Source organism: Hyalella azteca, unplaced genomic scaffold (assembly GCF_000764305.2).
Source record: "Hyalella azteca isolate HAZT.00-mixed unplaced genomic scaffold, Hazt_2.0.2 contig4627, whole genome shotgun sequence".
Taxonomy (NCBI): domain Eukaryota; kingdom Metazoa; phylum Arthropoda; class Malacostraca; order Amphipoda; family Hyalellidae; genus Hyalella; species Hyalella azteca.
Window position 1 is genome coordinate 476,453 of NW_025934840.1, and position 23,138 is coordinate 499,590.

Sequence of the window (23,138 nt, forward strand, 5' to 3'; positions counted from 1 at the left end):
TTGTTACCGGCGGTCTCGTCACGACGAAGAGACGAGATCACACGTCGCTGTATGCAGCGAGATTTGTTACCGGCGGTCTCGTCACGACGAAGAGACGAGATCACACGTCGCTGTATGTAGCGAGATTTGTTACCGGCGGTCTCGTCACGACGAAGAGACGAGATCACACGTCGCTGTATGCAGCGAGATTTGTTACCGGCGGTCTCGTCACGACGAAGAGACGAGATCTCATAGTGACAACGAAGCGTCTATATGTGCATCGCTGAACGCGTTAACAGAAGCTGCGTGAACTTATATGCACGGCAGTGAATATATTCAGTATTATCATAAGGGAATAAATAAATATAGTGATGTTTAACATAACAGCAAATGAAATTCCCACGACGATGTTTTGTTAATAATCTCAACTTATGCGTCGATCACAAATAATATGATTATTGTAGTTCAATATGTGCAAGAACGCTTTTAGTATGAGAGAATATTTATGATAATAATTTATAATAATTATAATATTCAAATATCATCACTTATATAATCAGCACATTACATTTTAATGTTCAAATCAACAATTCTAAAATCTATCCCGTCAGACTAAACATTTTCATTATTACCATCATTAGCATCAGCAGAGTCTATATTTTTCTGCTAAAATAAGCCCAACGTTCTTCTAACTAGTATCAGCAATTTCTTCCTCTCCATTAAAAATATTAATGTAATCAGATCGGACTGTATATTATTAACAATCTTTTCAACTCCGACTGTACAATAATTGTGATTAAGTTTCCAACTCCTGTATAATAAGCGCCAGCAATATTTTTCTACTTGAATTTTCAAGATCATTATCGCAAGCCGGTTAAAGTAAGAACTATTCTTGAGATATGTTTGAATTTCTAAATATTCTTCGAAATTCCTGGTATGATTTATCAATAATCAATTTTGCATAAACATTTTATTGCTTTTGACAAACTCATCTAATTGAAGCTCTTTGGAAAATAAACGGACGTTTGTTAAAGCATTAGTATATAAGGTTCTATTATTGAAATATACATTATTATCTCATAATTGAAAATTTAAAGCCGAGCCATCAATGAACCTTGTTTTTGATGATTAATTCTGTCAATAATAAGCGACGCCTCTCATTTACACACCAATAAATGTCGGCATCAATAAATGTTAACCTCCTTCCGGCTATAAAATTTTACAGTTTAATTGTCTTGCGACGGTTGAGGGACCAATGTGAAGATATTTACATGTGCATAAGGTCTAAATTACATACAATAAAACTAATTTCAATGCATCTACTTTAATGTTTCATTATTGCCGTGTTGTCTATATTTTTCTTTGCTTTTATTTCATTTTTAATTTTGTCTGAATTACTTACAGTAAAATAAATTTTACTGCAGTTATTTTAATAATGTTTCATTCGTGCCGTAGTGTCTATATTTTTCATTGTTTTGATTTTATTTTCATTTTTTATTTTTCGAATTATTTCAGCCCCAAAACGTGCGATTTTGGTCTAATGATGACAAGCAAAAATAAGTGCAGTGAAATCAATAATGTAATTAATGAAACATGCAGGAGTTCGATATATCCTTAATTTAAATATTAAATAAGTTTCAACTTGAGCATACTGTTAGGATAATGCACAATTTTAATCAGGTTAAAAAACTTTGCGAAAATATTTGTATTTTTATTACAAAATCTTAGGCAACTGCATGGTTCTCAAATTTTTAATGGCTATTTATTAGTTTAATTTTTTATCTCACAATCGATTACGTCATTTAATAAATTAATTGCAGGTGAATTGAAGAATTTCTCCCCTTCGTCTGCATGTTCAAGTTTAATAAAAAAAATGTAATATTTAATGACGTGATATTGCTTCGTTTGTGCAATTCCGAAATTTTGTTGTCTATATATGAAGTAGAAAAATATTGACATTACGATTAAAAAGCTAACACAGACACAATGTACTTCAAATTTATCGTGTTTCATGCATCGTCTTATATACCAGATTTATAACTCCACTTCCTGCAGTAATTGTAAATTGTTATAATTAAAGTGTATACCAATTTACCGACGACGTATCGCCATTTTTTTTAGATTCGTGTTCTGTTCATTTATTTTATAGAATATACATCGGTATTTTCGTCCAATTTTTTAACAAAAAAAACTAAAGTTTTTAAAAAGCTTTTCTATGCTTTTAAAAAATGAGCATGCGACAGGTCAGTCCTTAAAAAAACATTTTAAAAACAGGTGCATAAAAAATCGGTTAATGCCCTTGTCCCGGCAAATCCACTGGGATCGGAGAGTTGAGGCGTTTAAGATTTCCGAAGTATAGTTAGCGTTTTTTTTCATGTGTTGTGTGTGGGAATGTAAGCTTCATGGTGATATTCTCACATAGAGTACAGAAATGCTTCAGAAATGCTAATTTTAAGACTTTTTTTCTAGCGTTTTTTTCCTAGCGTTCACACAGACTATAGCGTTTTTTTTCATGTGGGGTGTGTGGGAATGTAAGCTTTATGGTGATATTCTCGGTAATTTTGTTCTCTGATTTTTATGACTTTTTGGTAAAATTTACGAACTTGAGAATATGAACCGCGGCCCTAAGACAAAGAAATGAAAAATTTTCACCTCCATGAAGCCTGACCATTAATTATGAAATAATTTTCCCTTTTAAAATACCTTTACCAAGTTTGCAAGGACCAGCGTTCCGATTTTCCAAAACTCATTATCTTCATTAACATTTTTTGTCAGTAATTAAACGAACAAGAACCTGATAGCAAGTTTATTATAAAGATCAAAATAATATTAAAAATAAGCAGGTCCTTTTACCCTTAACCGAATTCTGTGCTATATGAATTTAATTCGCGATTTCTTATGGTGTTCCTTTTTTTGGAGTTCAGTAAAACGCACCAATCAATTTTCATTACTTCCGACTATCTTGTCCGTTCATAATACCGACAAACAAGATCAAACCTCTAGGGTAGCTGGAAGTCTCGGGTCCAAAAAGGATATATGCTTAAAAAAAGGCCTGGGCTGGTCACGTACAAAGTATTCGTCACGCTGATTAATAGATCTGTGAAATATCCTATTATTTAAAATTCTGACAGCTCCGCTGATGAAGAGTGCAACCTTTCTTTGTGTTCAAAAATTCATGCATACTGATACATGTTTTATATGAAATATTTTCCTCTACCTTTGGAGAGTAGAACAAACCTTGAAAGAAAATAACAACAAATTAATGAAGCCATACTTGCATTTGTAATTAAAATTAGCACAAAACAACCACAGTAATCGGCCATGTAGACCAGAAAACATCGTCACGCTTGACTTGACTGCACCACCACCATTTCATGCTTCCAAGTCACCACTCAACGTCACCAACTTACAAATCACCACAAACAGTTACCTCCGATTTCGGCTCACCACAGCCTATTATAAAAAAATATAACTCAGTACTCACTGCAGTGAGTGACAGAGAGCGCATTTTCTCGTCGACGAAAACGTGAAGTCACGGACAGACGGACAGACAGACGGATGGACGGACGGAAGGACGGACGGACATGACGAGCACAATAGCGCCTTTTTTCATAAATGAGAATATGCGCTAGAAATTGATAGCCAATTAAAATTTTTAGGAAAATATATTGCCTCTTTATCCATAAATGTTGGAAATGGAACTAAAAATGTAGTAAGTACGAAGAAAAACGTTTGATATGTAAGAAGAAGAAAAGTTTTTCTAGTAAGAAAACGTTGAGGCTGAATGGTGGTGTAAATAATAAATATAAATCAATAATATAATAATAAATATAAAAAAATATAAATGATATATATTTATATATGATATTATATATAAATGTATAAATAAAAATGAATATAAATTAGAAATGTAGACTCTGTTTATTCTAATGTCGGCAATGATTAAAATGTCTGCACTGATGAGGAAACTGTTGAAACTGATTATATGAATGCTGAGACTGTTGATATGGCAGTTGGTAATGATCATGCTGATTATACAGATGATGATACTGATATTATGAATTTTCTTATTTGAATGAAGGAAGAACAATCAGGGATGCATATCAAACATTAATGTCAATAGAGATAATGAAAATGATCAAATGATTGGTAAAGATTGGTAATAGCGAAAATGTTTGCACTAATGATGTAACTATTTATTGGAACTGTTCACACGAATGATTGGACTGTTTCTATTAAGATTGGAATTGATTATACGGATTATGAATAATTATATAAATGATCATTTAAATGATTATGTAAATGAATATTTAAATGATTAAGAAAATGATTATGTTACTAATATCATGAATTTTCTCACATTTGTGAAGAAAATACAATAATATATGCATCTATCTGATAGCGATATCATTTATACAAATCGAATCTAAACTGTGAGATCGTCCGACAAGTTGGTTATCTCATCCATCTCTTCAGCTATGCTTTCTTTATGCTCAGCCTAGAAGTTTCCTTAACATTCACTCGACACAAAGACAGTAACGTACAAAGAAATAAAGTCACGCCCCTTAGCAGAATTGTTTAGGCCTGAGGCTGCTGGAAATATCATTAGCTTAGGTCACTGTGGGCACCCTGCCTACGGTCAGTCCGACGCTTGACGCGCTCGTGAGTGCAGCACAAAAATTCGCAGCTTAAAGAAAATAATTTGTTTGTACGCTTGAAAAAATGGCTAGCAGCAGCCAGCAGGCAATGTTTCGTCTAGTAGATGCTTTTTCTGGATCGCCTCTTGAAGGTGAGTTCAGTTATGCAGTTGAACTTTTGCTGCAAGTGTATTGTGAACATAACAATTATTTATAGTGATTTATATCCTAGAAATTTATGCTCTGCATTTTGCAAATTTTAACTCTGAATAACTAGTGTTGTGCAAACTTCTTGGTTCGTAGATTCTGTAGATTCTAACAAAAATAACTATGATTTTTTCAATTTATGCATTGTTTTATTATTTTAAGACTGAATTATTGAACCAGCATTCAATTTCAGTCATGCACTTATATTGATAGAATTATTAATTGCAATTACCGAGTCAGCTGACTCGTGTCCTGTCATTAAGCTTAAAACGAGTTCAATTCAAACATATGATATTATATTCAAGTGTTGTGTTCATTTCACAATCATACATAATGTGTAATCAAAAAATTCCTAAGTCCTTAAATCTTTAAAGATTTTTCCTTCATACAAAGTGGGATATTTTAAAAATGGTTAGCAAGAGTTCTCAAGCTATTGAGGTCCCATGCTTTTCACAAGTGTTTTCACAATTATTTTTGAAATTTTTTAGCAAAATTCAGTTGAAGTTCACTTAAAATGGTATAATTTATTCTCATCGCCACCAATCTTATTTAACCTCTCGATGTTTCTCATTGCCTGCAATCTATGAAAGAGCTTCAGTCTAACTGATATAAAAAATAAAATATCTATATAAAATATAAAATATATATAAATATAAAATATAAATAACTATAAAATATCTCTCATTATATGTCAGGATTGATTAATTTTAAGAATGTCACGATTGATAATTTAAGAATGGTTCGCCAAGGGTTCTTAAGCTATTAAGGTCTCATGCGTTTCTAAAGTGTTTTCAAAATAATTATTTTTCAGATTTTTTCAGCAAAATTGAGTTGAAGTTCACTTAAACTGATATAATTAATTGTTATCCCCACTAATCATATTTCTCTTCTCGATGACTCGATGTTTTTCATCGCATGCAACCTTTGACTGAGCCTCAGTCTAGCCAATATAAAACTTTCTCCATAGGTTTATAAATGCCTCAGTTACACATGGTGTATGTATACATGTTACAAAAAATATCTCATCTATCATTATGTCATCTGTCATTATGTCATCTGTCATTAATTAATTAATTTAAATTGGAATAAAAAAGATTAAAATACATTAAGATGCAATCAAAACTAAAAGTAATTCTTTTTAATCATTTCTACATCTTGATGCTTCCAAGTTGAAAAATATTCGCATTGCACGATGCCATTGTTAGACTTGACGCCGTGCAGCCAGAATTCTGTCGGTTATACTGAGAGTTTATATAGATCAGTATTTCCTAGTGAAGAAATTTAGTGCTTTAAATTCTCCATCTGTTATTTGTTTCAATAACTATACAGCAACTCAATCACTCTACTTACCATATTATATAGATTAATTATTAGATTATTATAGATTAATCGTGTAGGCTAGACTAGTGTTAATGGTACGCAGCAAATATCAATATAGTTGGACAGATGCCCACTGGGCCTTCTGATATGAACGCTACTATAAACTATCAATTTAGAGTAGTTTATAACTACTATAAACTAGATAAATTTACGCCGCAAGTGAAATAATACATCACTGATTTTATATTAACTGTGAAAAATAAGATTTATACCGTTAAACTTTGATTTACTCATAGTAACAGTGCCAACACAGGATGTTAACTTCGAAATTAGTAGAAGGGAGATTCGAATTCGTTATATATAATATTGATTTTAGCAGATTGATTTAGAATAGGTTCACTTTCTTTGGTGAGACATTCTGTTGTTTTTTGCGCATTTTCTCATTTATGGAAAAAATGCACTATTGTGCTCGCCATGTCCGTCCGTCCGTCAGTCTGTCTGTCTGTCCGTCTGTCCGTGACCTCAAATTTTCGTCGACGAGAAAATGCGCTCTCTGTCACTCACTGCAGTGGGTTATACTGAGTTATATTTTTTAGGTATTTCATGCAGCTACCCATGTTGGATAATTTGAATATGTGTATATTGTTTATTATGAGTCAATACTCATCGTGACTTCATCTTTTGCAGCGGAAAACATATACTCAACGGTCATCTACTGCGAAGGATGCAGGCTATCTGGTCTATTGAATGGCATGTGCAGGTGCCAGTATTGCGACCGCTGGAGGGAGCTGCAATATCAGACGATGAAACTTAAACAAATAACTGGGAAAAGTAATGAATGCTGGCGAGAAATGCTAAGCAAGAAGAAGGCTTCAGAAGCTCGTGAGAAACTCGTCAGTAGTTTACGGAGACGTATTGGTGCTACGAAGTCCCCTAAACATGAATCGTGCAAGACTTACTCCGTGAAGCCGTTATTTGAAGAGCCTGATGGAAGAAAACTGGATGAGCGTGTCAGGTCATACATCACACGAATTAAAATATTAGATCAATTTATTAGAGAAACTAGAGTATTTGATGAAAGGTGCTATGATGTAACCGACCTCAGCGACCTAGTCTCAGCCCTCAACATCGAAAAGGAACCAACTTCGCTGTTTGACCTCACACTGAGCGAGCTGCGTGAGCTCCACGCCAAGAAATTGTCTATCGTCACAAAAATCTTCAGGCGACCCAAGACTCCTACGCCTGCACCGGCACCGAGCAATGAAGTGCAGGATCTCGCTTATCGGCTCTCGCGTGCCGAATTCCACAAATTGGGAGGTAAATACAGATGGGTTGATAAGGACTCGTTACAAATATGAACAAAAGCCGCCAACTCTAACCTATTTCAGATGATTTTGTTTTAGTTTCAACAAATTGGGAGGTAAATACAGATGGGCTGATAAGGACTCGTTACAAATATGAACAATCTTAAGCGTCCGAAGATTTTTTTCGTCGCTGACCAAGACATTCGATGATTTTTTCGTTGAAATAAAATTCATTTGAATTTGAAATTTGTGTTCCTTGATTACTCCTTGTAATAATTTTGACAGAATTTAATCATGTCGGATCTGAATTTTGCGACCAAAGAAATATTTTCAATTTGTCTGCTGGTAAACTCTCAATATATTTCTAAATTCATCATCACCAGCGTTAAGTTTTGAAGCATAAACACATGTACAGATGTCATCTATTTAAGTAGCAATATATTGTGACATATTTTCCATAATTATATATCGAAGAAGCTTTGCGCGTGACAGAGGATTTGTTGATCATAGGTGACATCAGTGAGTACTTGTGCAGAATGAACTAGATTACATAACAAAAAAGTGTTACAGAATGCCATATTGTTGCTCCACAGAACTTATTCGATAGCATCACAAAATAGCGTTACAGTAGGCGCGTGAGTGCATCTAAAATAAAAGAATTTATGAACGTACGTGTTCGCATCACTAAGTAGTTTCTTCGTACACACGAAATTGCGTAGTAAAATAGGATTGAAATTGAGCACTCGAGTGGCGTTACTGAATACACTTGATTGCATCACATTAACGTGTTATAACACACATGTGTTTTCGTCACCGAATAGCATTTTAAAACGAACCGGGCATAACGTATTTGACTGAGATATCACGCGCGACGTTGCATATATAGTAGCGTTACAGAACGCACGTAAAGATGCAGAGTAGCGTTACGGAACGTAGGTAACGTTGCATAGTAGCGTTACAAAACGTACGTAACGTTGCACAGTAGCGTTATAGAATTCACGAGACGTTACCTATAAATGTTGCATAACGCACGCAACTTTGTGTCAGCGTTACAGAAAGAAAGAGAAAACGAATAGAGACGTTACTGAACGTTCGAGACTTCGCAAGTTGCGATATGGAAATACAAAGAAATACCACACATCAGAGATACGCGATCCAGAACGCATTTTTTGATTGCACCCCCCGAAGACGTAGAGCTACCTGAGACGTTCAAGGTTGTTTATCGATATTATGCGAGGACAATATAGTAGAAAATAACGAAATTGATTAGTGAGTCCATGTGAGCATCGGAAAAAATATCACCGTAAGAGTTTTCGCAGTCGGTTTATGCGTTGTAATAATTTATAATGGTACGGAACCAGCAAATTAAATATGTTATCTTATCATTTAGCGAAGATTGACAGCATATTCGTGTTAGCCTGGTAACAAATCTCGCTGCATACAGCGACGTGTGATCTCGTCTCTTCGTCGTGACGAGACCGCCGGCAATGCCAGGTACAGAATTTGTTGCTGTGAGGCTGTACGGTGGCGTCAGCGCCGCAGGTTCGTTGTCCGCGTTCGTTTGCTTGGAATACATAACGAGTTACGCGCTCACTGCAGCGCTGTGAAGCATTTCTTTACTCTTCCGCAAACCCCCTGTCGAATATTTAATTTGCGAACAACTATAGGAAAATCCTTCTCGAAACAATATACTATTTGGAACATTTAGAACTTTCCGTCAATTGCATTGCTAATATTTGTGACAAGACAAAGACAAATATTTTCTTTTTGACAAGACAAATTTGTATTTGTCTAATAATAGTTAATAATAGTTAAAATATATTTTAGGAAACACGTGATATAAAAATCGATACAGCAACGTGATGCCTAAAAGTTGAATTACTGCGGGAACTTTAGTCGACAAACGGAATGCGTTCTCAGAGACTGGCAAAAATGAGTCGAAAGCGTAGGTCAATATGAGTTAGGCTCTAATTTTGTTTAGGAATTCAAAAAATATGTGCACCTCCCATCATTAGGGCAAGTCGTTCTAGTTAAATATTTCAAAATTAAATAGGTGTTATTATAGGTATTATTATATATTATGAGTGGGAGTTACACGAAAATTTGAAAGTGGTAGTTTGAAAATTGATATCATAAACAGCGAATCAAATATGTTTTGAACTAAATTTTACAATCCTCTCAACGATTCTCGTATTTTCATTTAGGGGATGATACGAATACGCGGAAAAGTGAATTATAACAAAAATATTATATAATATAATGACCTTTATTGCATTTCTATAATAAATAGATAATCTACTTATATCAACAATATCGTTTTTAGAATGTATAGTAAGAGGTCCGAGAGAAGCTTGTCCATAAAAATTGAGTGATATTTAAGAGGTAGAAATTATTATAGGTGGTAATTTGGTAATTTAATGTGGTAATTTGGAGGATGTGAGTGGTAGTTCTTGGTTTTGAGTTTCGAATTTAGAAGGAAAAAGAAAGAAATTTTGAATTTAGAAGGAAAGAAATTACATAATATTACATTTACTTGAAAATATTTACATTTTAGTGGAAGAATTCCGCGCAAGAAGAACAAACAGTTTGTGGTGAGTTTTAATAGGTTCTACCGAACGTCGGCAGCTCCACCACCAAATTGAACATGTATACGTACAAAAGTAATGAACATTTTGGTAGGCAGAGAAAAAGATCAGATCCTCAGCATTGCAGCGTTCATAATTATAAACAATTGGGTAATTAACTCTATAGCCAATTTTTAGCGCATTTTATCATTTATGAAAAAAACGCAGTATTGTGCTCGCCATGTCCGTCTGTCCGTCCGTCTGTCCGTCTGTCTGTCCGTCTGTCTGTCCGTCCGTGACTTCACGTTTTCGTCGAAGAGGTAATGCGCTCTATGTCACTCACTGCAGTGAGTACTGAGTTATATTTTTTCTTAATCAGCGTGACTAGCGCTGCCTGCTTCACCTGTCCAAGACTCTTACGTATCTTCTGTTTGGAACCGAGACGTCCGGCCCCCTGAGAGGCTGTAGCTTGTTTATCGGTATTATGCAAGGGCAAGATGGTCGGAAATAATGAATAATGGTTCGTCAGTCCTACAGATAATTATAATCATCATAAGAAGTTATTAAAGATTAGTTATTCTTTGAAGTTGAAATTATTCGACGCTCGCTTAAATTCTGATAGTGGTGTGGTAAAAATAATGAATGAATCAGAAATAATGATGAATAGTATCATCATAAGAAGTTATTGTAGCCACTTTAATACTTCGCAATATTCGGCGGTAACGAGCAAAATGCACATAACGATTATTTATCCAGAATGGTTTGCATACTCTGATTGCTATTTGTATTATTCTCACATCCTTGCTCAGCTATTCTGACAACCTTGCTCAGCTATTCTGACAACCTTGCTCAGCTATTCTGACAACCTTGCTCAGCTATTCTGACAATATTATATTATAGTGATCATTTATATTTTTCATTATAATTCTCTTTTCCATGTGTATATGTATGCGAATACATATGCACATGGAAATTACGAAAATACGCGTACGAACATTATCCATTCGTACGCGTATGAGAATATATGTACACTACGTCTTCTCTAATTCTGCGAACGAGAGTTAGAGAACTATTGAGAGGGTTAAAAAATACTTCACTAGAATAACCTGCCTCAAAGATGCGAGATGCAGAAATATCTTGTGGACATTCAATTGCTGTCTAGCTATTTGAAACGCATATATCCAAAAATATTTAAACTTTCTAATATAAAAACTTGTCTTGCTAAAAAAACGATACAAATAGTCCTTTCACAAATCTGAGCAATGAAAACGACCAAAAGTTCTAAATGTTTCAAATACCAAATTGTTTCGAGAAGAATTTTCCTTGAGTCGTTTGAAAATTAAATTTTTGAGGGGAGATTTGCGAAAAATTTAGTGCAGAAATGCTTCAAACATAGTACATAGAGTACAGAAATGCTGCTGTCTCTTATACACATCTAGATGTGTATAAGAGACAGTGACAACCTCGCTATTCTGACAACCTCGCTCAGCTATTCTGACAACCTTGCTCAGCTATTCTGATAACCTTGCTCAGTTATTCTGACAACCTTGCTCAGCTATTCTGACAACTTACACACTCAATTAGCAAGTGACAACGAAATACACACTCACCGAGTTATGCCCACCGGCTGATTATACAGAAATTATTATTGTAATCCAGAAGGGTATACGTCCACTCCTATTGATTGTAAGCGTATAAATTTGAATTTATGATTGCCATAAGTATGAACATTCAAGACTACATATTTATTGTGTAGCCATCTGTTGATCAGCGATATTGTCGGCATCAACAAGACGGATGAAGCTTGATTTGAAGTTCAACTTCATGACTTCGCTTCAATAATGCTTAGCAAGATATTAGAAACCAGCGAGGAAAAAAGCTGCGATTAACGTTCCGCTAAGTCGTCGTCATAAATAAAATTGTTTCGAAAAAAGTGATTGAAACACAAGCAAACTGCTTACTGTGGTCTGTACAGCATCCTTCCAGAAAGTTGTTTTAAATTTCATTTCGAATTTAGAGGAAAAAATTTGAAAATATTAAATTTATTTTAAAATTTTCAAATAAATTGAAAATGTTAAATTTATTCAAAAATATTCAATTTAGTGGAAGAATTCTGCGCAAGAAAAACAAACAGAAAAAGTGCATGTTACCTGAGTTTTGGTAATGAGCTCAAATAACTACGGACAAAAGTTTGGACTAAAGTTCGCAACAAGTCAGTATAGACATATAATCGAATTTTGGCCGTCTTATCGGCGGCCACCGGGAGACCAGATTTCAGCTCACCAGATTTCAGCTTGTCTACCTAACTTTCAAACAAAACTCATTGAAAACTGAATCGAGTATAATGTGAAACAATCAGACGCGACATAACAGAATTATACTCCCAACCTTACGAGTATACAAGACAGACTCAGAAACGACCTCTCAATCGGCGGTGCACTCCTTGAAAAAAAACGATACGTGTGACCTTTCTCTTTTCAGTTCCAATTTGCCTTCCATTCTTCCTTCGTTGATTCTAAAATAATATGGAATTTATTTATTAGCGTATATATGATATTAACGTGAGTTTATAAACATCCATTAAACATTAAATATGATATATATTTCCATATTTAAACCATGTATAAAAATTAAATATGGGTAAGAAAACGAAACTCCCTTGCCGGCCAATTAAGAGTCCAATAGTCAGAAATGAACTAGACTTCGGTCCACAGCCACAGTCATCATTACTCAGGATCATTTCCTAAGTGCATTAGATCAGTATTATTATAATAATAATACTGGATCTACTCATAAAATGAATAGATCTATTACTATAATTATTATTATCTATTCATTTATAATATTATTATGAATATTTTTATTAGAATTATTTTTAAGTATTATTAGATTTTATGTATTTATGTATTTTAGGAACATTCCATTACACTCTATACGTTATGTCGTGGTCTAAAAGCCTCCTGAAAGAGCATTGTACAAATTAGTTCCCACATCGCCGGATGGTCTTAAATGTCTAAGAGTTTCTAAGATGATTATTTCTGGCCCATGACCACAGGGTCTCCAATAAGTGTAGTTTTTTTAAGGTAAACAAAGAAGAAGCCAGAAAAACTGTATAGTGGTGGATCAGGGAACACATTTGTGAACATGGGTTCATTTTTGGAGATTTATTTGATGGAAATTGAGGCCTGATGATATATATGGCGGATAGACGGTTATAGAACTCCCATATGAATCTGTTCAAATGAAAGACCAAGCAAAAGCGCTGTAATATAGGTTGTGCTTTAAAAGCTATGAATTTCCGCTTCATGTGTATGCGTGAAGGTATATAAGACAATTGCCATGGAGGGGTAAACCATTTAGAATTTGTCAAACGGGGCAGTCTTATTGGAACCCAGTGTCAAGAAATGAAATTTCACCAGTTCAAAGATTGAGGGGAGGAGGTGGATTGAGGAGATAAACTACATGTATTTTCATTTAATATAAATCGAATAACGCTGGATGAATAGCTAACGGGGTTAACGATGTAAGCATCTCTGTTACGTATGTATTTTCAAATCGAATAACGCTGGATGAATAGCTAACGGGGTTAACGATGTAAGCATCTCTATTACATAAAAATTTCGCAGGCTTTAGACAGCTCTGCAGTGTATTTCGAATACAATTATTACTCCACCGGCCTCTGAATCAGAGCAAAGTGCAGTTCCTTAATCAATAATAATATAATAATTCTATTATATCATATATATTTCTTAAATATTTCTAACAATAGGTATCCGTGCTCCAATAAAATCGAACATAACCAAATGAAATCACTCTATTTAAACTCCGATTAAAGCACTGTATTGATAAAATTAGGCCATTCTCATTTATTTGACATCTTTTGCTATGTTTGACGAACATTCTTTCTATGCGCAGTGTAATATATTGTGAAAATTTAGTCATTTATGCTACAAAATAGCGGTTATCCCGTCATTACGGATGTAAGTTTATTGCGGACCGGAACTTACTAGAGACGAGTTATTTTAGATATTTAGGTTGTTGACTTTACGATCTCATCCTCATCAGAAGTCTCCTTCTGATCCATATATCATTTGTATATACTGATTGCTGCTGCTGTAATAAAGATTATGTGGGAACTCGTGATCTATCTCCTGTGATGTGCCAAAGCTGATGTAGAGAACCCAAGCGAATTACTACATATATGCACACTCTATATGTATCTTTCCCTTAATATGGAGAAGATTTATTATAATAAATTAACAATTTCCTAACGATTAGCACTATAAATACTAATTTGTCGTCCATGAATTACTTCTCTATTAAAGTTCTATTATATTGAGCATCAGATTAATGGATTAAAATTGATTCGGTAACAAAGAGCATTCCTGCAAGGATATTCGCCAAACTTTGATGTTTGCTAATGGGATCAAGTGAAGTCGGTCGAAGTAGTTTTAATGGATACTGAGTATTGGATTGAATTAATTTGTCACTGTCTATCGATACTCAAAGAAAACTCAATCTTTAAAAATTGATCAGTTCAATATTTACACTCATACGCATATTATTTCGCCTTCATAATTGTTAATTACAAATATATTCAAACCTGATCATTAGACGTCAAGGTCAACTTTATTTTCCGAAGTCGTCCTGATTTCAAACATGGTACAAATAGCATGACTCTCAATTTTACACAGATAAACTTAATGACTGGTGTCAGCATTCACAGAGAAGTATTACCCAAGATTTGTAGCATTTGTGTGAAAATAAACCTCATGACAGAAAAGTATTAACAAGGATAAAACATTTTTATGAAAATAAACCTCATAACTTTTATCGTTTATTTAAATTGTTGTTTTACCATGAACTTTTTAAGCCCTGTCGGACATGGATCCTATGAACGTGTGCTCGGCTGTGCCCAGGAGGAAAAATAAATGCTGCTCCAAATGTTTATTCCAGAAAACTTTGATCTCAAATGAACATTTCTCAATGAAAGAAACTAAAATGTAAATGCTTCTAGCTAACTAATGGGTCTTAAAGTTATATTTCGAACAATTCTCATCGCCGTTCGAATACGCATTTCCTAACAAATACCGATCCCAACTCTTCACAAGAAATTTAATCACTCAATCTAAGCTTCCTTTTTTAATAACATTCAAATTATTCTTGTTATATTCGTAGCTTCACAATTTAGAATAAATGTTCATTACGTAGCTATGGTTCAACTTTACATAAGATAATTGAATTGTTTTTCTTATAATCGAAGCTTAAAAATTTAGAATAAATGTTCATTACGTAGTTATGGTTCCCCTTTTAAAAAAGATAATTAAATTATTTTTCTTATAATCGAAGCTTAACAATTTAAAATAAATGTTCATTACGTAGTTATGGTTCCTCTTTTAAATAACACAATTAAATTATTTTTATTTTAATCGAAGCTTCACGTTTAGAATAAATGTTCATTACGTAGTTATGGTTCCAATTTATATAATATAATTGGATTGTTTTTCTTTTAAGAGAAGCTTCACAATTTAGAATAAATGTTCATTACGTAGTTATGGTTCCACTTTAAATAACATAATTTATTCATTTTTATTTTAATCGAAGCTTCGAATTTAAAATAAATGTTCATTTTGTATTAAAATCACTTGACTGCTTAAATCGCAAGTTTATCAAAAATTTAAAAGCAAAGAAAATAGCCAGAAAATTCACCATTTCTTAAAAAGGAAAACGTTTCGGAATCGATAGTTTCATGGAGGGGTATATTGGTAAACAAATTTTCTACATCAAAAGAAGCCATAGTCAAGTCCTGAACATTAGAGAAATTTTTCAAGCGATCCACGAACATGTAAGTGTTGTCTACCGTATACTGATTGGTAGTGAGACAGTTCAAGTTTGTAGTTATGGTTCCACTTTAAATAAGATAATTGAATTGTTTTTCTTTTAATTAAACGAAGCTTCACAATTCAGAATAAATGTTCATTATACGTAGTTCAATGAACAAAATCCATCCTCCCAACATACCAGCCCTGGTAAACTCACTTCATCCCGTGAGTCTCGTTAAGGCTCGTAAATTTGCCGCCATTAATCCTGCACGACACACCCCTGTAGTTAGCATGAGCGGCGCCTCCTTCAATGACCGGAACACGCTTCATTTGTTCACCCTATAAAGCTGCTTGTACATGGGGAAGTAGTGGCGGCCAGTAATACTTTCTAAGGCTAACCGCCACTATATACCGTAAAGACTATCCGCCGCTTTATGCCGTGTTACTAGTCTCGTATATAGAAGCTACTAGCCTTGGCAAGACCCACACTTTCAAAGACTAGCCGCCACTATATACCGTGTTACTTGCCTCGTATATATGCACTACTAGCTTCGTATAGACCCAGTAACCCTGTATACGAGACCAATTGCATGATATTTATAGTTACATTTAGAGATTGAAAATTATACTGACCGCTGCACTAATTAGTCACATTTAGCGTTTGAAAGTTATACTTGCCGCCACTACTTTCCCCGTGTACAAGCATCTTAAGCTCTGTTAACAAACAGCTTACCTTTTCACGCCATCATCTACTCAGAATAAGTAATTAAATATTATATTTAGATGTACGAGTTAAACTTGACACTGAGAGAAGATGAAGTGCAGCTGTGGTTGAAAAATTGCGGTACCTTCATTTATTTCATGCGATTGAAATAAACAAATGGCTATTGGTGTGCGCTCAGTAACAGTAACAGACCAGTAGTCATTTATGTAGAATCACTAATCAGTTATAAACTCTTCAAATTTTGACTCAGAAGATCGGTAAGTTTTTTGAAGTGTGCGACCAGCTGATTGAGTAGACATGTTATACATTTTTTCTTGTGTAAAATTAAGTCTAAAAATTAAATGTTCTGTTCTGCTTTGGATGGCAGTATTCATGTCAAAGCTGCATTTCTATTCCTAATGCTTGTCTCTGAGAGAGATACACATTGTGAAACATTTTGAAGCGTTTCCCTTCAATCATTAATCACGCTTAGCGAGTGTATTGATGTTAATATTCCCGGAATGTCAAAAATATATCCCACAATGTAGGTAATATATCTGTATTATCTGTAATGTATATTGACTCGTTTGCAATGGATGCCGAACAGTTATTTAGAATTTTCCCTTTGTTCTTCTCAATTTGATGATGTGACATTCAAAGGAAATCGGATTATAATTTTTTGTTGGAAATTTAGAGTAAAAATTTTACAGTGGATATTTTACTATAATATCACGACGTTTTGAATACACACTATGCGTTAACAAGCGAAGTGAAAATTTTTACAAAGCTGTAACTTCATATTTTGAAAGTATAAACGTGCATTCCACATACTTCGAATTTCACTTACTTGCACATGTTTAAATTTGTTCTGATGTAATTTCAAAATATAAATTTCAAGACTGGCAAACTTTTAACTTTACTTGAAAGGTAATAATGGATATTTGATACGTCATACTATTGTAACAAAACATTCCTCGAAAACTTCATATTTGCAATGTCAAATCCTACAATAAGTTTAATTCGCCAAATTGACCTTCGCAATAAAAAAGGCAGTATTGAGTATTACTCTCCGAGCTTTAACAAAAGGTAGTCAAATATGCCCGGCCAAAAATCTCCTGTTTACCGTGCAGGGCCGACACTTTCAAGTTAAGAGATCAAGTTAATAATTCAAGTTAAGAGATCGTAAGTTCATCAGCCAATCATTGACGGCCTTTTAAGAAAAATCCACCAATCATAGACAAGAAATAGAGCGTAAGTACTTACGTTCACTTAGCGAGTTCTGAAAGTATGGCCCCAGGTCTCTCGCTTCCAGACTGGATCTTCAAACTTCATGTGCCGTTTACCTCTTCGTTTTTGACTTCTCTCTTCAACCTCATCTAGGACAAAGTAATAGAAATCTGGTATATATAATATTATAAAAAATGAATATCTGTTGACAATATTTAGCAGACATGGACCAATTAAAGCGACTCATTGAAATCTAGGGAAATCTAGATTTAAAAACCTTTGGAAGGTTAGACTAGACTGGATATAATATGTCATCTTAGAGATCAGCTCTGCTGTAGTCCTAATTATTGATTTAATTCAATTAATAATTCAGTATTGATACAATGTATGAATAACTGTGATGCATTATCAATAGAGCACACTTGCGTACAGGGTAGTTGCCGATGATGGATGATATCACTGTAATGGTAGGAAGACGCGCGGGATCAGTTGGAAATATCATGCTATCATTGGAAGTATCATGCTATCAGTTTTAAATATCATGCTATCATTGGAAGTATCATGCTATCATTGGAAGTATCATGCTATCATTGGAAGTATCATGCTATCATCGGAAGTATCATGCTATCATTGGAAGTATCATGCTATCATTGGAAGTATCACGCTATCATTGGAAGCATCATGCTATCATTGGAAGTGATCAATATGGCTGCCATCATTACCCAGCAGCTGAGCTGTGATTGCCGTAGATGAGACTCGTTCAGTCTAACGAGTAGACATTTGAACAGGAAATACCACGGCCATCGAACTTTGTTTGTTTAATATAATAATATTAATAATATTATATAAAGAGTTATAATATTATAAAATTGTGATATTATAATATTGATGTGTATTTAGATTCAAGTTATTCATATTAGATCCAACTTAAGTTTAACGCTTTCTATGAACTCGTCGTCGAAGTTGTAAAAATTTAAAATCATTTTAATTTTAAATTGTAGACCACGAGCTTAATATGAACTAATAATATTGCGACGAGAAATATTGTTCAAAATTATTGGAATTTTAATTGAACTTAGACCATAAGATTCACAGGAACTAACATTTGTGATTGATGTTAGAGTTTAGAACCATTTTTATTCTAATTCATCGTAGAACATTACAATTTACAATTACATGAAGCTAAAATAATAGTGACGAAGGTTATACCTAAGACTTACACCAAGTTTAGCTGAGCGTGGATCATGAGGTTGACATTGATTATTAAAATAGCAATGAAAATAAAACTTACATAATTTCATACATTGTATTTGTCTCACATTTTGTTATTAGTAGTTTCTTATTTGTTATCAGGGAATTGTCATCTATCTACTGCGTTAGATTTGCATTTGCTTCCAATCCTCATTATCCTGCAGCGACAGTTAAGCCTCGAGTTGCGCGATCTATTTTGAAATCGTGATGAACCCACGAGAAGATAGCTTTCAGATCACATTTGATGCTCATTTATTGTTCGTTTGTTTACGAATACATCAACTTCCATCAATGCTAATAATTTTTTATGGGTTGGCAACTACAGATACTGTCAGTAAAAGAAATATTGATTCAGATCTCATCTCTGCTAGCAGATTTCGACTTCCCATGTACAGAAAAGGTATTATACCTAATGGATATTATAAGAAATTCCTATATTTTTATGTATATATAAATATGTATTCATATAGGAATGAAATATTTAGAATCTGCCTTTCCGTACGCAAGGGAAATTTCTCGGGCACTGCCCGATTTTCGCGTTTCAGAAAATCTCATGGAAAACTGAGCTTGCGTCCCGGTATTTCTTGGTTTTTATAAAAGGTTGTTGACAGAAACACGGCGTCATCAGTTAACTTCAGTGAGTTAGAGGACGCAAGTGTCAGCCAATCGATGTCAGCGAAAAAACCTGCCAACGTCAGTCAGCTTTGAAACGCTTCCTTGACAACGCTCGTAACATTCTTGAACTTACGCACTTTGCATCAGCAGCAAAACTTGTAGTAGATATTTACACCCAAATGCTAGAAAACTATCTGGAAGTTACAAGAAGAAATCTTGTAAAAATTTATATTGTAAAAGAAATCTTGTAAAAATAAGAAGAAAAAATTTCAAAACAATAAATTTTTTTAAAGGAATGGTGGTTGCCGCCATTATGGCATCTCGCCAATACCACGATTTCTGATATGTATAAATTTAAATGTAAATTGAACACATGCTCTAACCTAGAAATTCCAAGTAAGCGCTGCTGAATAGATTTGCAGAAAGAAATAATTGTTGTTAAATTCAAGAACTTCCATTCTCATTTGAACGTTCCAGAAGATGTGCTATGGGAAACATGGAACCCAAGGATTTTTAGAGTAGTCGAAAACTCATTGGGTGATGAGCAGACACAATAATTAATATTTGAACGTCTGCTATTACTTGTTTGAAAAAGAAATAATTTAATCTGCAATTTTCAAAGTGTTTGCCATGACTTAATCATTATGGCTACAGGAGGCTTAGGCAAGGCGAGACTCACATGGCATAATCTTAATCCAGCCATGTGATCTAGGCTACATAGCAAATCAATTTGGATATTCGAAAAGATTAACATCTTATGAATCATCCTTTCAACATTCAACATTTTGAAACATGTTATTATTATTTAATAACAATAACAAATTGTTATTGTTATTGTAACATAGGCCCCCAACATAGGGCCCCATGTAACCATGTGCTGGCGTCGGAAACAATAAATATGTGGTCATAACTATAAAGAACTTAGCGGCTTTTTGCATGCATGATGGTCCTGTAAAATTACTTAACAAAGATCATTTCTCGAACATAGAGCCCCATGTAACCATGTGCTGGCCTCGGAAGCAATAAATATGTGGTCATAACTATAAAAAACTTAGCGGTTCGTTTAAAGAGAAGTCGAGCTCGGGATCATAACTTGTCATTCCGCCTCGTCGGCCTGACCCCAAACGTCACTGGGTCGGATTTTCCGCTTCCGTTTATGGTTTCCGACGACGATTTCCGCCATTGCGAGCGCTGCCAGATCTTATTTTTGCTCTTGAAGAACTTGTGAACATTTCACGGCTGAATTCGCTTCAGTGTCTCTCACAACAGATAAAAGAATATGAGACGCAGGGTCAGAACCGTCGCAGAGAGGCACGGAAGAAAGTTTAACCTGTAAAAATTTCTTTAAAAACCAAAAATTTAAAAAAAATGCATCAATAAAAAACTCACTTCATGACAAAAAAATGTATTTCTATGGGAGTAAACTTCCGTACTAGAATTCTTGGTCGTTTGCATCACGCAAGCGGTAAGATAAATTTCCTAACGTATTTATTGAAATGATTGTGTCTTCAAAGCTATGAATTGAATCAGGAATCGGAGTGTTGTTCATGAACTCGTACATCAATAAGATTCTAATTATTTTCCAGAGAGTGAATACCTGCTTCTTGTTGTTTGTTCGTCAGAGAAGGGTTGTTATTCCGTTATGATGCAATAGCCCCGACAGCAACGCTTGGCCAAGTCTATGGGATGCTGTAGTCCAATTTGCGGGGTAATTTGTTTTGCGAGGAGTTAGAATTGGCTGCTAAGTGATTGCTGAACTCAATCACGGCTAACCCTATTACCTGCAACTTGACAGCCCAGTCCCGCCCTACACCAGCCTTTAAAACTTGACAGCACAGCGCAGCGAAACACAGCACAGTCCCGCCCTACACCAGACCTTAGAACTTGACAGCACAGCGCAGCATAACACAGCACAGTCCCGCCCTAAACCAGCCCTTAAACTTGACAGCACAGCACAGCCCTACACCAGCCCCAAAACTTGACTGCACAGCACAGCATAACACAGCACAGTCCCGCCCTACACCAGACCTTAAAATTTGACAGCACAGCGCAGCATAACACAGCACAGTCCCGCCCTACACCAGACCCAGCACATAACGGCACAGCACAGCAGAGTTCCATTGTACACCAGCCTTCGTTATTCTTGAATCTGTCTTATGACTCCGTCTTTCCCCCTATTGTTTCTCGCAATTTTTATTGTTCCTCGCCATTCACATAATACGAGAGGCGTGCGCTCTAACTGACCGTCGGTTCGCTTAGGAATACATAAAAAAGCGATAATTTTCGAATTCTCAATTCGATAATTAATCGAATTAATATTCGAAATTAATTTCGATAATTCTCAATTCGAAAATTATATCTTAAATCCTCGATATTTCCAAAAGTTGCCGGTCGATTTCAAAGAAGATTCTTTCAGATTCTTTTTGAAATAAAAATTTCGTAATTATATATTTACCGCGAATATTAATTCGATGTTGGTTATTACATAGGTTTTCATTGCGGAGACATGCTCTTCTTTAGGTGTATTAACTAAACATTACAGATTTACAGTGTACTGTTGATTTTGCCTTTCTTAATTTTATTTGTAGTGACATATACTGTTATAAGTTTTACGGGTAGCCGATATCATAGGATGTTCTTAGTAATTTTTTTTCTTATCAATATCTCATTAACATTTAATTCAATAAAATCATGTACCGCTTCTCTCGCCTGTCCCATGTTTCGCCCGCGAATCTTTTTACATAGCTTTAGGGCATTCACTAGGAAGTTTTGTCATTTCTATGATCTTGCATGTTTCTAATTTGTTACGTATTTACATACACCTATGCGAAAGAATGAAGAATCTTATGTCATGCTCACGTCATACATTCGGGAATCCTGATCACTAATAAGCATTTACCGGGGAAAAATTCCACCGTCAATACTGTCAGCTGTAGCATCAATCAGATCCAACCCTGACTGAGCTGCCATCTTCAACCATTCAAACCCAATTTTGCTGCTGCAACAAGAGGAGGGGCTATTTTAACCAAGAGTTTACTTGAATAAATAAAATCATTAAGATTTTACCATTCTATATAAATTGACCTTATGATGAGTTTAGGACTTCGTAGTCCACGGTCAAGCTGATGCTCCGCCTAAATTCAAACATCTACCGGCGAAAATTTCTTGTTCAATTGATTATTAAAAAAATAACTATTAAATCGTTTTGGAATGTTTAAATTCCTTACACAGGTGGGCCAGCAGAGCTCCGCAACAACAGCAACGCTTCCCGCTGTGTTCAGCGACTCTGATGCATAAAAATTACACGACGTCTTTACAGCGAACGCTGATACGCACTACACTCTAGCGCATACGAGCCAGGGGCCATACTTTCAAAATTCGGTAAGTGAACGTAAGTAGTTACGCTCTATTTTCTTGTCTATGATTAGTGGATTTTGCTCGAAAGGCCGTCAATGATTGGCTGATGAACTTACGATCTCTTAACTTTTTTCTAAGTATAGGCCCTGATT

At 34.8% G+C, this 23,138-nt stretch overlaps 1 protein-coding gene across 1 annotated transcript; it reads left to right on the forward strand.

Annotated features, from left to right (window-relative positions):
- Positions 1-4,633: 4,633 nt before the first annotated feature.
- Positions 4,634-7,501, forward strand: LOC125177750. Its single transcript, XM_047880091.1, has 2 exons — positions 4,634-4,768; positions 6,831-7,501. The coding sequence occupies exons 1-2, from the start codon at positions 4,702-4,704 to the stop codon at positions 7,499-7,501; spliced, it is 738 nt and encodes a 245-aa protein (XP_047736047.1). The 5' UTR covers positions 4,634-4,701.
- The last annotated feature ends 15,637 nt before the right edge of the window (positions 7,502-23,138 follow it).

What these genes read in the sequence shown, in the direction of transcription:
- LOC125177750 (XM_047880091.1), top strand. Translation starts at nt 4,702, where the DNA reads ATGGCTAGCAGCAGCCAGCAGGCAATGTTTCGTCTAGTAGATGCTTTT. An exon ending in TTCTGGATCGCCTCTTGAAG is followed by an intron (nt 4,769 to 6,830) that starts GTGAGTTCAGTT and finishes CATCTTTTGCAG; the next exon opens with CGGAAAACATATACTCAACG.